This window comes from Fragaria vesca, linkage group LG7 (genome assembly GCF_000184155.1).
Source record: "Fragaria vesca subsp. vesca linkage group LG7, FraVesHawaii_1.0, whole genome shotgun sequence".
Lineage (NCBI taxonomy): Eukaryota > Viridiplantae > Streptophyta > Magnoliopsida > Rosales > Rosaceae > Fragaria > Fragaria vesca.
In genome coordinates, this window is record NC_020497.1 from 14,407,388 (window position 1) to 14,420,324 (window position 12,937).

At 38.2% G+C, this 12,937-nt stretch overlaps 2 protein-coding genes across 2 annotated transcripts; both read right to left on the reverse strand.

The window, feature by feature from the left end:
• Nucleotides 1-1,624: 1,624 nt before the first annotated feature.
• On the reverse strand, nucleotides 1,625-2,985 carry LOC101301244 (uncharacterized protein C594.04c-like). Its single transcript, XM_004307277.1, has 3 exons — nucleotides 2,744-2,985; nucleotides 2,383-2,646; nucleotides 1,625-2,240 (listed from the first exon to the last, which is right to left on the reverse strand). Exons 1-3 carry the CDS (start codon nucleotides 2,969-2,971, stop codon nucleotides 1,761-1,763), a joined length of 972 nt encoding a protein of 323 aa, XP_004307325.1. The 5' UTR covers nucleotides 2,972-2,985; the 3' UTR covers nucleotides 1,625-1,760.
• A 2,302-nt stretch (nucleotides 2,986-5,287) lies between these two features.
• On the reverse strand, nucleotides 5,288-6,638 carry LOC101300957 (uncharacterized protein C594.04c-like). Its single transcript, XM_004307276.1, has 3 exons — nucleotides 6,386-6,638; nucleotides 6,038-6,301; nucleotides 5,288-5,929 (listed from the first exon to the last, which is right to left on the reverse strand). Exons 1-3 carry the CDS (start codon nucleotides 6,614-6,616, stop codon nucleotides 5,450-5,452), a joined length of 975 nt encoding a protein of 324 aa, XP_004307324.1. The 5' UTR covers nucleotides 6,617-6,638; the 3' UTR covers nucleotides 5,288-5,449.
• Between the last annotated feature and the right edge of the window lie 6,299 nt (nucleotides 6,639-12,937).

Consider the following 12,937-nt stretch of genomic DNA (forward strand, 5'->3'; position numbering starts at 1 on the left):
AGGGGTGAAAGAATCAAAGAATGAATTCATAGCAAAAGCAAACATCCAAAGACTCGTTTCTTGGTTAACTTACTCTTGTAAAACAATATAGGCTTTTTTGGCTGATATGGTTAAATATTCAAAGAGGTTTCCATCCATCCTGATCAAACTTCTCTCAATTGATAGGTTTGAGTCATGACAAGCACTACTAATTTGTTTCCACCATAAGATATTGGTATCAGATCAAAAACTCGTGCTGCATAGTAGTTTACGTGCTCTTGTTGCTTATATGATCAATGATAATGGTGATTGATACTGTGATATATTTCCAGCTACATAAACTTTGGTTTTTGGTCATTCATAACACAGAGAGGATGAGATAGATTTATGTAAAGTTATTGTCAACCTTTGAACTCATGTGGGTTGGTGTCTTGTGACTATGATATGATACTCTATCATAAGATTCATATTAAAAGAAAACTAGAAGCCAATAAAAAAGTATAAGCTTTCCATAAACAAAATTCAGAGTGGCTTTGATGTTAACTTGCTCCTTGGACATTAATTTATTGTAATCTGATGAAGATTGGGTTCCTTGCTTTGTATTCTAAACCAGAACTGTTCAAGCTTAAGCCAGATGGTTAATATATGTTGAGCCAAAATTCTCATTGTAACACCCAAACGTAGCAACATACTCAAAAGGTTTGTCCTTAGAATGATCCCTCTAACTTTACTATGAATTTGTTTCTGTAGTTCTGTACAATTTATGAGGGACAACAAATCCCATTCCCATGTAGGTGAGCAAATTCCAGAAAGACCACACCTGTATTTCCTTTGCATTTGATCCATCGGTGAGATTCTTGAGGTTAAACAAAAAGATCCTGTACTGTTTGCTGAAGCAGATAGCTGGCAATGAGAAGTTAAGCATGCGCATTTGAAAAATAGCAAAGCTAAATTGGTAATCGTGGGTCAAGCTGTTCCCACATCTATATGATACATGAGTGCCTTAAAATGATTACAGTGACTGTAAAAGTCAGTAGCTCATCCAACATTCTCCAGTGAAGAGATGGAAAATGATTAACAAGCAATAGAGAGCCTATTCGGCGCACCCGTCATCTCCACCGTTAATTATTATTATTATTATTTTTTTTGGCGGGTCAAAATGGACGGTGGATACACCCGGGTGCGCTGTATAATTTTCACAATATCAAAGTTCAAAGGAGCCTACCCATGTAACTTAGGATTCCAATCTCCATCCTCTAAACTCTAAAGTTTCAAAAACAGTGGAAATTAATATATATCCCACTTTACTTGGTACTATTTACAAAGATTATTGAAGAAACAATCTTTCAAATTCCTCCTGGCTTTCATTGTGCAGAATTAAGCAATTTTGGACCATATGCACGGATTTTGATTTGCTTTTGTGTAATGAAATCTCGACATGATTCGTCTAACAACCATCCAAAGACGGTAAGAGCATATATAACACCATAGACTTCTACTGTGAGTTCTCTATGACACAACTAAACTGAAGACATCTCATGGGACACCATAAGCTTCAAGGAATTTAGCTATCAAAGGAAACTGGTTTTAGAGCAATTTCTTACAACATGTTCAGGCATGATTATGAATAAGTGAAATCCAACTTGCATTACCTTTTTTCAATTAAAGAACAGTTGACAACAACAGCAGGATGTAGGGCATTACTACAGAAGAAAAGAGGCACACTGATAATGCAACTAAGAACAAGTACAAATAAAACTGACACTGAAACAGATATCAAACTAAGGTTTCTTATCTTTTCCTTCAATTGGGGATGACTTGAACCAAGGTATCCAAACTGAGGTTGTCTTCTGATACTGCCTGTATGCTTCTGCTCTGTAGTCCTGTTTTAGCATTCGTTGTTCCACGAGCTTTGTCACATAAGCTAAACAAATTGTATTGAGGAAAGCCCCTACAGAGGTCCATCCATGTCCGAGGTTCCATGCAAATATAGCGAGTCCCCACCACCACAATTGCTCTCCAAAGTAATTGGGATGGCGTGAATAACGCCACAGTCCTCTATCAAGAATAAGTACGACTGGCTCTCCGAGTTCCTTTAGCTTGTTGTTTTTACTTGTAAATTTATACAATTGTGTGTCAGCAAAGTATGCTATAGCAACGCCAGAAACGGAGACCATGATGGCAACAATATCCCAGATGTTCAGCGGAACATTAACTGAGTGGATTACATACATCGGAAGGCACAGTCCAATTAGAAAAACCTACAAAGATCGAAAACGACCATAAAAAGCAATCAGTAGCAACCATAAAAAAAATTATTATCCTTAAACAATTAGTAGCCTAGAAAGATCATATGGACATTTCACCAAACACTTGAAAACCAGAGTTCAGACCTATCAGTACCTGCTGAGAGAGGTAAATGGCAAAGAAGGAAGCCCACCACCAGTGCTTGCCATATTGTGAGGTCATATTGGTGAATCGCCAATCCTCCCTGGCACTCCACTGCCAATTTTCCCGCCTAAAATAGTTGTGAACAATCCTGAGGCTCCAAAGCCAAGTCATCAAAATTGCAATAATGGAGCGCAACCAATTATATTCAGCCAGAGGGTGAGCCTTGTAGTAGTGAACTAGCATTACTGGTATCACTGTCCAATACAAAGAGATCATCTGCACCAACCCAAATCATATAAACAATCCAATTCACAAGAAATTAAGAACGAAAACATATAAAATTAAAAAAAAATAAAAATGAAGATGAACATACCCAGTGATTAGATAGAACTTGGCTGATGACCCAGAAGAGGACATTGACATTGAGAAAGAAGAGGGCATTGGCTAATAGAAGAGGGTGGTGATAGCACCATGCCCAAAGAGGAGACAGACTCCCAGTACTACTGGTTTGGTGACTCTGGTTTTTGAGAAATGAAAGGTAAAAGAGAATGGAGGGCATGGGAACTAGAAATGCTATTACTGCATGCTTACTATTAGCCATGGTTGTAACTTGCAAGTACATCACCAGAAGAGAACAAAGGTCTGTTTTTATAGTCCTACTTCCTAGTTCCCTACTATCAAAAGAGGCCCATTCATGATTCTAGATAGTAGAAAAATAGGAACGATTCTTTCTCTTTCTGCCTGGTGGGTCAGCAAGATCCCTCCAAATAATCATTAGCACAGATACTAATCATGTCAAATTCATTCACTCCATTAAAGATGTTCTTCATTTCTTAAGGTTAACCAGGTATTTGTCTGTTCTTAATCACCAACAAACACTCATCTCTTTCGCCTTAGTTTTTCTGCAATTTAACTAAGAACAACTATTGAACTCATGTCTACTCACCTACCTATGTAAGTGAGTCTACATTTGTGGCTGGTAAATCTAACATTTATCTTTTATTAATCAAGAGGCTTAAATCGCTTATCAATGTTGTATCAAAACCTCCTTGATCACAACTCTTCCTCAGGAATCTCATTAGACAATTTTGGGGTTTGAAAACTCATTCAACAGACCCAAAACATCTAGTGGTTGAAACCATCTATCTATAAGTAAATGAAGCAAATACTATTATGTCGAAAATGAAGCAAATACTTATGTTGTGAACAAAGTAACTGTGTCTGCCACAAGGCGTGTTTGAGTAATTAAGCAATCATTAATCACAAGGGGCGTGCAATATGCAAATCAAACCAACTCCTTCATACAAAACATGTAATTATGAGATGGCACCCATGACTGGTGTTTGCAATGATGTTGAACAGTATCACTGAGGAATTTATGTATATCTTCAACTTTTGTGGGGGTCTAGTAATCATTATCTAGGATCCTGTGTTTCTTTGTCATGATATGCATATTAAGAAAACAAAAGTAAAAACTAAAAAGTATGTATCTAAACAAAATAAGATGAAGAATGGTGTTATGTACCTTCGTTAACACAGAAGGACACCATTGTCAGAGATCAAACATCGCCCCAGCTATGAAGGCTGTAAAATTCACTAATACACTACAACAATATCTTGTTGACACACATGTTTTCTTGAGAATAGTTCACAACCACAAAACATTACTCATTTGATTTTCCCTGCTGCTGATGCACAAACTTCAGTGTAAATGCAGGTTTCGTACCATCTTAACTTTCAAGATCGCTACCTAGGTTGCAGACTGTTTCATAAATGAATAGTTTGGGAAAGGTAAAAACTGACCAGTCAATCTAACTTATAAGGGCAGTAACCAACTAACCATAATTTCATGTGTTTCTTTCACTGGTTCACATGTCACTGGCATTCTTTCCAGATTCTTCAATACTCAAATCATATTTTCACGACATAAAACCCGCCAACACTGCAACCATTGTTCCAGCTCTCAAAGGATATGCAGAGAGATAAGATTAGCTGTTAGCCCCTATACATTAAGAAGGTTGAGCGCCACTCCAAAGGTAACAAGAAGCGCTAGCCTAGGCTCATTAAATTACCTCACTATAAAACATTGTTTTGGTATTTAACATAGTCAAAGATGTTGTCTTTCTAAGAATCCTTCCTAATGTTTACCATGCTCATAAGGTGAAAAGGCATCCATAATTCTGTACTATGTTCAGATGCTCTGTCATATTTTCTCACTAAACCAGATTTTCCTAAAGGAAGTTCATACTCCATTATCATTATTCCCCACTAGTCTTGTGGCTAAATACATGGCAGGAGGACCACACGTCTCCTTTTGCAGCAGACGCATTGGTGGAACTCTTGATGTTAAAAGAAAAGGTTTGCTATAAATAGGAAGACAAAGCTAAACAAATAGCCTGTCTATGAGAGGTTAAACAATTGTTTTTGCTAAAACCGTAATAGTGGGTTAAACAGATCCCACTTCTGTATGTACATCAGTCCTTTACATAGGTAGAACAACTAGAATCTATCCAACCTTCTCTAGAGAAGGATGATAATTGATAGTAAGCACTGTTAAAGTTCGAAGATGCCCTACCTGTAACCTGTGTAACTTATGACCCCAATCTCCATGTCCTAGAGTTGAACAAAGCAAATGATATCCTAGTTTAGAAGATCCTATATTCCAACCTATTTCTTCTGTGTTCCAATATGCCAATTGAAGCAGTCGACCCATGCATTCAATTCTGTATTGGAAGGCATTATGTTTTAAGAACTCAATCAGAAGTCTGGCAAGAACATATGTTTTGTGTCATATACAAACATTAAACAGAAGAGACTTTTATACTACATTAAGGACTTCATAACACAACCAAGTTTAAGAGAGAAGCCAGAATCTTATGGAAATACATATTCTCAAGAACAATTTCTTACAACAGTATGTTAAAGTATGCACAAATAGATTCCAAATTGCTTTCACTTTTTTTCCAAATAAAGAAGAGTTGATGACAATTGCCAGGCGTAGGGCATTATAAGACAAGTAAAGAGATATATGGAGCGGATAAAACAGTTGGAAAGCCATAACACTTACAGAAATATCAAATCAAGCTTTTTTATCTTTTCCTCCGGTAGGAGATGACTTCCACCATGGGATCCACACTGAGGTAGTCTTCTGATACTGCCTGTAGGCTTCTACTCTGAACTCTTGCTTCAGCATTCGCTTCTCCACAAGCGTTGTCACATAAGCCAAACACAGTGTATTGACAAAAGACCCAACAAAGGTCCACCCCTGCCCCAGGTTCCATGCAAACACAACCAGTCCCCACCACCACAACTGCTCTCCAAAATAGTTGGGATGCCGTGAATAACGCCACCACCCCTCATCAAGATTAGCCACAACCGGCTTTCCAGCCTCTTTAAACTCATTGTTTCTGCTCACAAATTCATGGAGCTGTGTATCGGCGAAGTACGCAACAACAATACCACAAATGCACACAATGACAGCAACAAAATCCCATATGTTCAATGGCACATTAACCGAGTGGATCACATACAAAGGAAGGCATATTCCAATCAGAAAAACCTACAAACATCAATAGCAACAATAAGCAACCATTTCCACTAGCTTAAATCTCATTAATTCATTTCATCAAACACATAAACCTACATAAAAACACAAAGCAACCATTACCTGCTGAGAAAGATAAACAGCAAAGAAGGAAATCCACCACCACTGTTTGCCATACTGTGAGTTCATATCAGTGAACCTCCAGTCCTCTCTAGCCCCCCATTGCCAATTTTCCCGCCTAAAATAGTTATGGGTGAGCCTAACACTCCAAACCCAAGTCAACAATACTCCAATCGTTGACCTCCACCAGTTAAACTCAGCAAGAGGGTGAGTCCGGTAGTAATGAACCAGCATCACCGGAATCACCGTCCAATACAAATCGATCATCTGCAACAAAAACCCAGATCACATAAGCAAAAAGATCAAATTTTGAAGCAATGGAAGGCAAAAAGATCAGATTTTGAATGGTACCCAATGGCTGGAGAGGACTTGGCTGATGACCCAGAAGAGGACATTGACGTTGAAGAAGAAGAGGGCATTGGCTAGAAGAAGAGGGTGGTGATAGCACCATGCCCAAATAGGCGAGAGAGCTTCAGGGCTAGTAGTGGTTTGGTGGTTGTGGAGGAATGTGAGGTAGAAGAGAATGGAGGGAAGGGGAGCTAGAAATGCGATCAGTGCGTTCTTCAAGTTATTAGAAGTCATTTTTGGGTATCAAGTGTGGATCACTAACAGAGGAATAGTGGCCTGTTTTTATAGTCATGGTTCCTATGTTCCATATTGTGAGAAAGAAATTTGAAGAAAATGAGTGTTGAAGCTTCTTTCTGCTTGGTGGGTCAGTTAGATTCTTGTAATGATCACTAGCAGAGGTGCAGATCATGTCAAATCCAATGGGAATCTGCTAAGGAAAACATCTCATGGTTGCTAAAAATTATGAAGGTGAACATTTTGTTGGTGACCATGCCTCAATTACCTAAAACTGATCTAGTTTTACCTTGCCAGGTTTCAATTATATAATTTGATTAATTTCTAATCGCATACAATTTGGTGTGTAGACAGACATAACGCTTTTTGAACAATGTTTTTGTGTTGGATTAATGGTATTATGCATTTTGTCTATGTAATTTTCTAAACGTGTACTTATGATCAGGTGCATGGTTACCATGTATAGTGTTCGCAATGATGGTAATTACTTTGTAGCTTATGGTATGTGGTGTGAGCAATGATATACCTCACTTGGCAGTCTCGTTTAATCACTCTCTATATGTATATATAGCTTCTCTACAATCGGTCCCCCCTCAAACACTTTGCTTAATCAGTCTCTCTAATCTGCACCAGATCGAAAAGTAGAGCAAACTAGAGCTGTAACCATATAAATATAGCGTACGGCGCAGCGCTGCATCTGCGTATGCCATGCCAGCTGCTTCAATGGCTGATCGAGCACAAGCAGTACTTCATGAAAAGCATGCATGGTTTCCACTTGAAAAGATATCGATCGAGCTGGTAATGTTTTCTTTTCATTTTTCTGCTCTCCCTTTTGCTCTTGGCATGCTAATATTGCAGAACATATATAAAAGGCAATGGATCAAGAAAGTTTTACACCAGCTGATCTGTACTTCAATTTTGCTCAATATGATTTTCTTATGTTTTGGCCACGATCCTCAGCAGGGAGAGAGATGGTAGCAGTCAATGCTTCTAGGGATGCGAGGCGTGCCACCGAGCGGACGCGGAATGTAATAGGGTTGTTGTTGTAGCACGCTGACCTGTACTTCTAATAAAATGAAAGTAGGGCTCTGATGCCACCTCGTGGACGAAGATTTACAGTAGCTTCTCCGTCACCAATATCGATACTCTCGGTTGTAGCAAGCAAAACAACCAAAGGAAAGGAAAATGATAACGCAAGGGAGCTCTGGGGAGCTCTGGGGAGCTTGAAAAGTAAAGGGTGCAAGGACCCCGGGGAGCCTGGAAAGTAAAGAGACAGCGCTTCGGGGAACTTGAAAGGAAAAGGGTTGCTAAGGCGAGATGCTTTAGCGTCTGGGTTCGACCAGGTCGATAGTTGTATTGTGTTTTTGTTGAGTTGTTCAGTGTGTCGAGAGAATATCCTCGAACTCTTTTATATAGAGTTATTTTATGGCCACATGTATTGGCCCAAAATATATCAAAGACTTATAGAAGTCTTCGACGTTAAATGTGACGTAGACGATGTTAATAACTTGCTCGACATGATTAGCGAAAGTAACTAATTGCCTCATGAAGATGTGGACGTGGACTAGTGGTCATTCATGCAAATCCAATTAAGAAGTACAGTCCTTAACCAACACATACGTACACCTTCACGTGCACGCGGACTCCTCATCAACATAGAATTATCCTTAGTCAAACAATTAAGAACACTTGCTTCCTTATCCACTCAAATGTCATGCGAAGCCAATGCCGTTTCGTCCTACATTTGTATGCAAACTCCTCTTGCTTCTTTGCGAAGTCTCCTACGTATGTGAAGTCATCGTGCCTCGCTTCCATACTAGGCCTCTATCTTCTACGCAAAGTCTACTTCTTGATCCCATGCGAAGTCCTTTTCGCATGCAAACTCCGCTATCCAGTTCGCATGATTTCGTTGACGGGCCATCACTTGTAAACCCAATATTTCGGACTCGCTGGTGTGACATGGATCATGAATTTAATTAATATTCACATAGACAATTATTGTCTAATAAAATATTAATTATGGGTGTAAACACCTTAGTTAGTTATGCGTTATGACCGCTCTAGCTAGCAAAGGTTAACTGCAATATTTGGTCACTAATTCTCATTGTCGATCACTCTCGTCCTCGAATGATCAAATCTAAAACCTACCTCGTTGTGGGGAACAAAGGGTTCTCCACCTTGGAACTGATCGAACTTCTCTAAGCGGCGGAGGTGGTTGCTTTGCCACTTTGGTGACCTTTCGCAATACGAGGGGTGAAACTTTTGTAGTGCAAAATATGATCGATGCTAGAAATTATTTTAAAGAAGATGTTAGATGACTCATGGCTGTTTTTGGTCCATCTACAACATGAGGTACCTCGTCGTCAATTTGATCTAGTTGTATATAGTGGTCATCGATCATATATGTACTAAGCATAAAAGTGATCGATAATAAAACTAATGACGAAGTATTAAGTGCATGTCTCACCGATTAGCATTGAGGAGATAAGACAAATAATAATGATATTTTTCAAGCATAAATCGTCCACAAAATCATTTCTAGCTAGAGTAAACGTTACAAAAATGTAAAAAGCTAGCAGTAGAGTACAATTACAAGTTCATACGGCATAATTTGTTTAAGGACTCATTAAACATCATTATGAAGTACCAAATAGATTGTTCATCATCTTTTTCTCCACCGTCTCCTTCTTTGTCTTCAGCTTCATAGTCATCGTCTTTAAGTGCTGCATGTGTTGTAAAATCTTCTTGGAGCCCTTAATCCGAGGAAGCTTATTATGACCTCTTGCCATGTATATTGACTTCATGATGGCTAGATTAGCGTTGTTTAAGTGCTTCAAAATTGCTTTGGAGTACATGTTTCTCCGAAGGTTATGAGTTTCTTCATTCAATGATGGTGAGAAGCTAGGAGATTTTGAGAAGCTAGAAGATGCTGAAACGTACCCTTCATTATCACTATCAGCCATCACGGGATTCAGTGTAGGAAAACTAAGGTTGTACGACAGGAGCGACAAGAGGATGTATGTATGGAGATCTAATCAAGAGGAAACCAGAGTTCGAATGTGTTTCTTACAGCTTAGTTGCTGCCTTATTTATAGAACACAGAAATGAAAGGTCCTCCTCCTGAGAATAGGATATATGTTAGGAAGGAAAATCCTCATGAGAAGAGGAAAATAATTTGTGAAGGAAAGTCCTCCTCCTCATAATAGGAAACAAGTTATCCCTCCTAGAATAGGAGAAAAGTTATGAAGGAAAGCCTCCTTATGGGAATAGGAAATCTTTTTTTGGGTATCCCTTTCAGTCTGTTTTGGGCGGGCAAAAGTGTATTCTTCGAATCCGTGAAAAATATAGTTTCAATTGCGTTTTCTGTACACATAGATTTACACACACACACTCTCATAAATCGATAAAAAGAATCCATGAATAATTTGAATGCAAATCCAGATGCACCAAGAACAATGAATGGGCCTCCAACTTGGGCAGGTAGTGTAAACAGTAAACTGTTTCTACAATTTACTGTTTACACTATTTCATCTGGTAAGCAGCTGGATCATGTGGATTAGACACATTCCATATCGTTATTGATTGTAAATTACTTTTAAACATATACATGAGAATCATATACGTGAAACCAGATAGACATGAGATAACACAATGTTAAACCAAACATATCAGACAACACAAAACAGATTGTGATACATATTCAAGAGAGTTCATTTTTTACAAGGCAATCCCATTTTCATTGAGGTGTAAAAAACCGACATAAACGTACGTAGTAATGTAATCATTATTACATTAAGCCAAAAGCGGTCTCACATATTGAAATTATGACAGGTTCATTTGTGGAAACGATCAGGGACCTGGCCACCAGCAAATCAATCAAAGACAAGACAAAGAAGTTAATGTCACATAAGAATCCTCAGTGAGATGAAAACAAAAGACCTACACAGAGAAGCTCGTTGATCATTGGAGAAGAAACGTGCAACAATTCACATATAATAAGCAACATTCTCCAGTCATCGTCATTGGTGGATCATATGGTGGAAGTGGTTTGAAGGTATAAGGATAGTTGGCAATCCTTTTATCATGCAAAACACTTTGAGATGCTGTTATCTGATCAAGAACAAGTGACACTAATGTCCCTTATGGTCTCAGGTAAAACATGCATCTGCATATCACTGTTTTTCACAGAGGTTAGCAGCTTCGCTTGCTATCCAAGTATTGAGTCTTTTGATGTCCTGAATTTTAAAGTCTGTTATATTAGTTTAATAGATCTTTTAAATTCAAATGGACAACTGAGTTTGTGGGAAGTGCTTTGGCGCTCAAACCAATCTAAAAGGTTGAGATCTTTTGTTATGCCAACCCGTGACCAAATGGTTTGATGCTCAAGGCTCCAGCTAGAATTTCATGACACATTACCCTATGCAGAGTTGGTCCCTGTGTGATTCAAAAACCAGTCACTATTGGCTGTGTCAAGGTCCACTAATAGACTGAGTAAGAGGGTTTGAAACCTCTTTGCTCCCTGTTTTGAATCGTTCATGTTTTAGGAAAGGGTTCTTTGTCTTATTAAGATTGCTGGTGTCATCTTTGTGTTTGGACACATCACTTTCAATATGGGAGCCAAACACTTCTGTCCAAACCCTTCTAAAACATATTGAGGTCAGCTTGCATCATCTTTGATGCCTTGTCTGCCTATATATATATATATATATATATATATATCTATAGTTTGGCTTTGCTCAATGGTTGTTGAAAACTGTCTTATTGCGTTTTCTTTGTTGAGTCTAGTTCTAGCTTGCATTGTTCATGCTGCTCTAAGTCTTCTTTGTGACTGTAAACCTTAGAGCTTGAACTCAAAACTTCTTTCATCAACTCATATCATATTGCATACCATGAGGGATGTGTAGTGCAACCAATCCAAAAAGCGTTCAAGGTTGAATCAGCTAGTGGTTAGCTGAATTCACGAACAAGACTTCTGAAAATGTTTCATGTTGTAAGAGCTTAGAAACAAGAAAGGGAATATGTCTAGACTAGTTCGGGACTAGGAATGATAGCACTGCGGTATGTAGTGTATCACTAGAACTATTATTCTTGTAAGAAGTTACTTCAACTTAGTGGAAAGTTTTTGTCTCTCAAGAGTTAGAGACACGCAGTTTTTCTCCTTGCATTCAGGGTTTCTGCGAGAAAAAAACATCATTGTGTTGTTTCTTTATTTGCTGCAATTTACTTTATAAAAACTCATATCCTGTGAAACTGGGATAGCACAAGCGATTGCTATCCTCAGATACAAAAGAAAACGAAAATTCAAAAAAGGCCTATTCACACCTCCCCCCCCCCCCCAAAGGACCTTTATGGTTAATTGTAGATCCTTCTTGATTTTGGAACTGTTTACATTATTACATACATTGATCAAGGGCTCGATCGTGTGATAAGTTTTATGTGTTTTGCAGTGCTTGCTTCATGGTTTCGGCTAAAGTATCCTCGCATTAGGAGCTCTTGCCTCATCAGCTCCAAGTCTATACTTCGATGATATTATTTCACCAGAAACTGGATACTACTCCATTGTCACCAAGGATTTTCGAGTAATAATCTTTGATCGATTTTCATTTCTTAAAACTTATAAGTTTAGCATAAATCAGTTTATTGACGATTGACTAATGTGTGCATGATTGTCAGATTATTTCAGAGTCAAAATTTATATGATTAATGATATGAGAATTCAATTATGGTGTAGGAAGCGAGCGAGACTTGCTACCAAATCTTGGTATGAAATTGATAATATTGCATCTCAGCCTGAAGGCCTCTCAAGTCTTGACAAGAAATTCAATATTTGCAGGTTGTTCATCCCCAGATAAGCTATCCTTGCCATTTATATATACATGTCTTGATTTATATAATCATACGTACGTTCCAGGTTTTTTGACTGCCCTTTTGTTTTTTTTGTTTTTTTTTTTGTTTTTTTTTTTTTAATTACTTAGGCCATTGACAAACTCCACCGAGCTTAAGGTCTACTTGGACTCTATATATACTGAGGCAGGCAGGCAGCTCAATACAGTTATCCACTAGTTAAAGCGATCTGTGGTGCCATTGATGGAGCTTCTTCTACAGATGACATTTTGACGAAAGTATTTGCAGGTGTGGTTGTAAATGAGTTCTATAAGAATGGTCGGAACCTATCATGCTATGTCAACCAACCGAAGGAAGAAACTGAAACAGATGTGGGATGGTCATGGCAGGTAATTATTCAACAGAATTATTCGTACTAAATGTATTTATCATATCATTATCTTTTCTTAATTAGTTTATGCATGTTTAACAGATTAA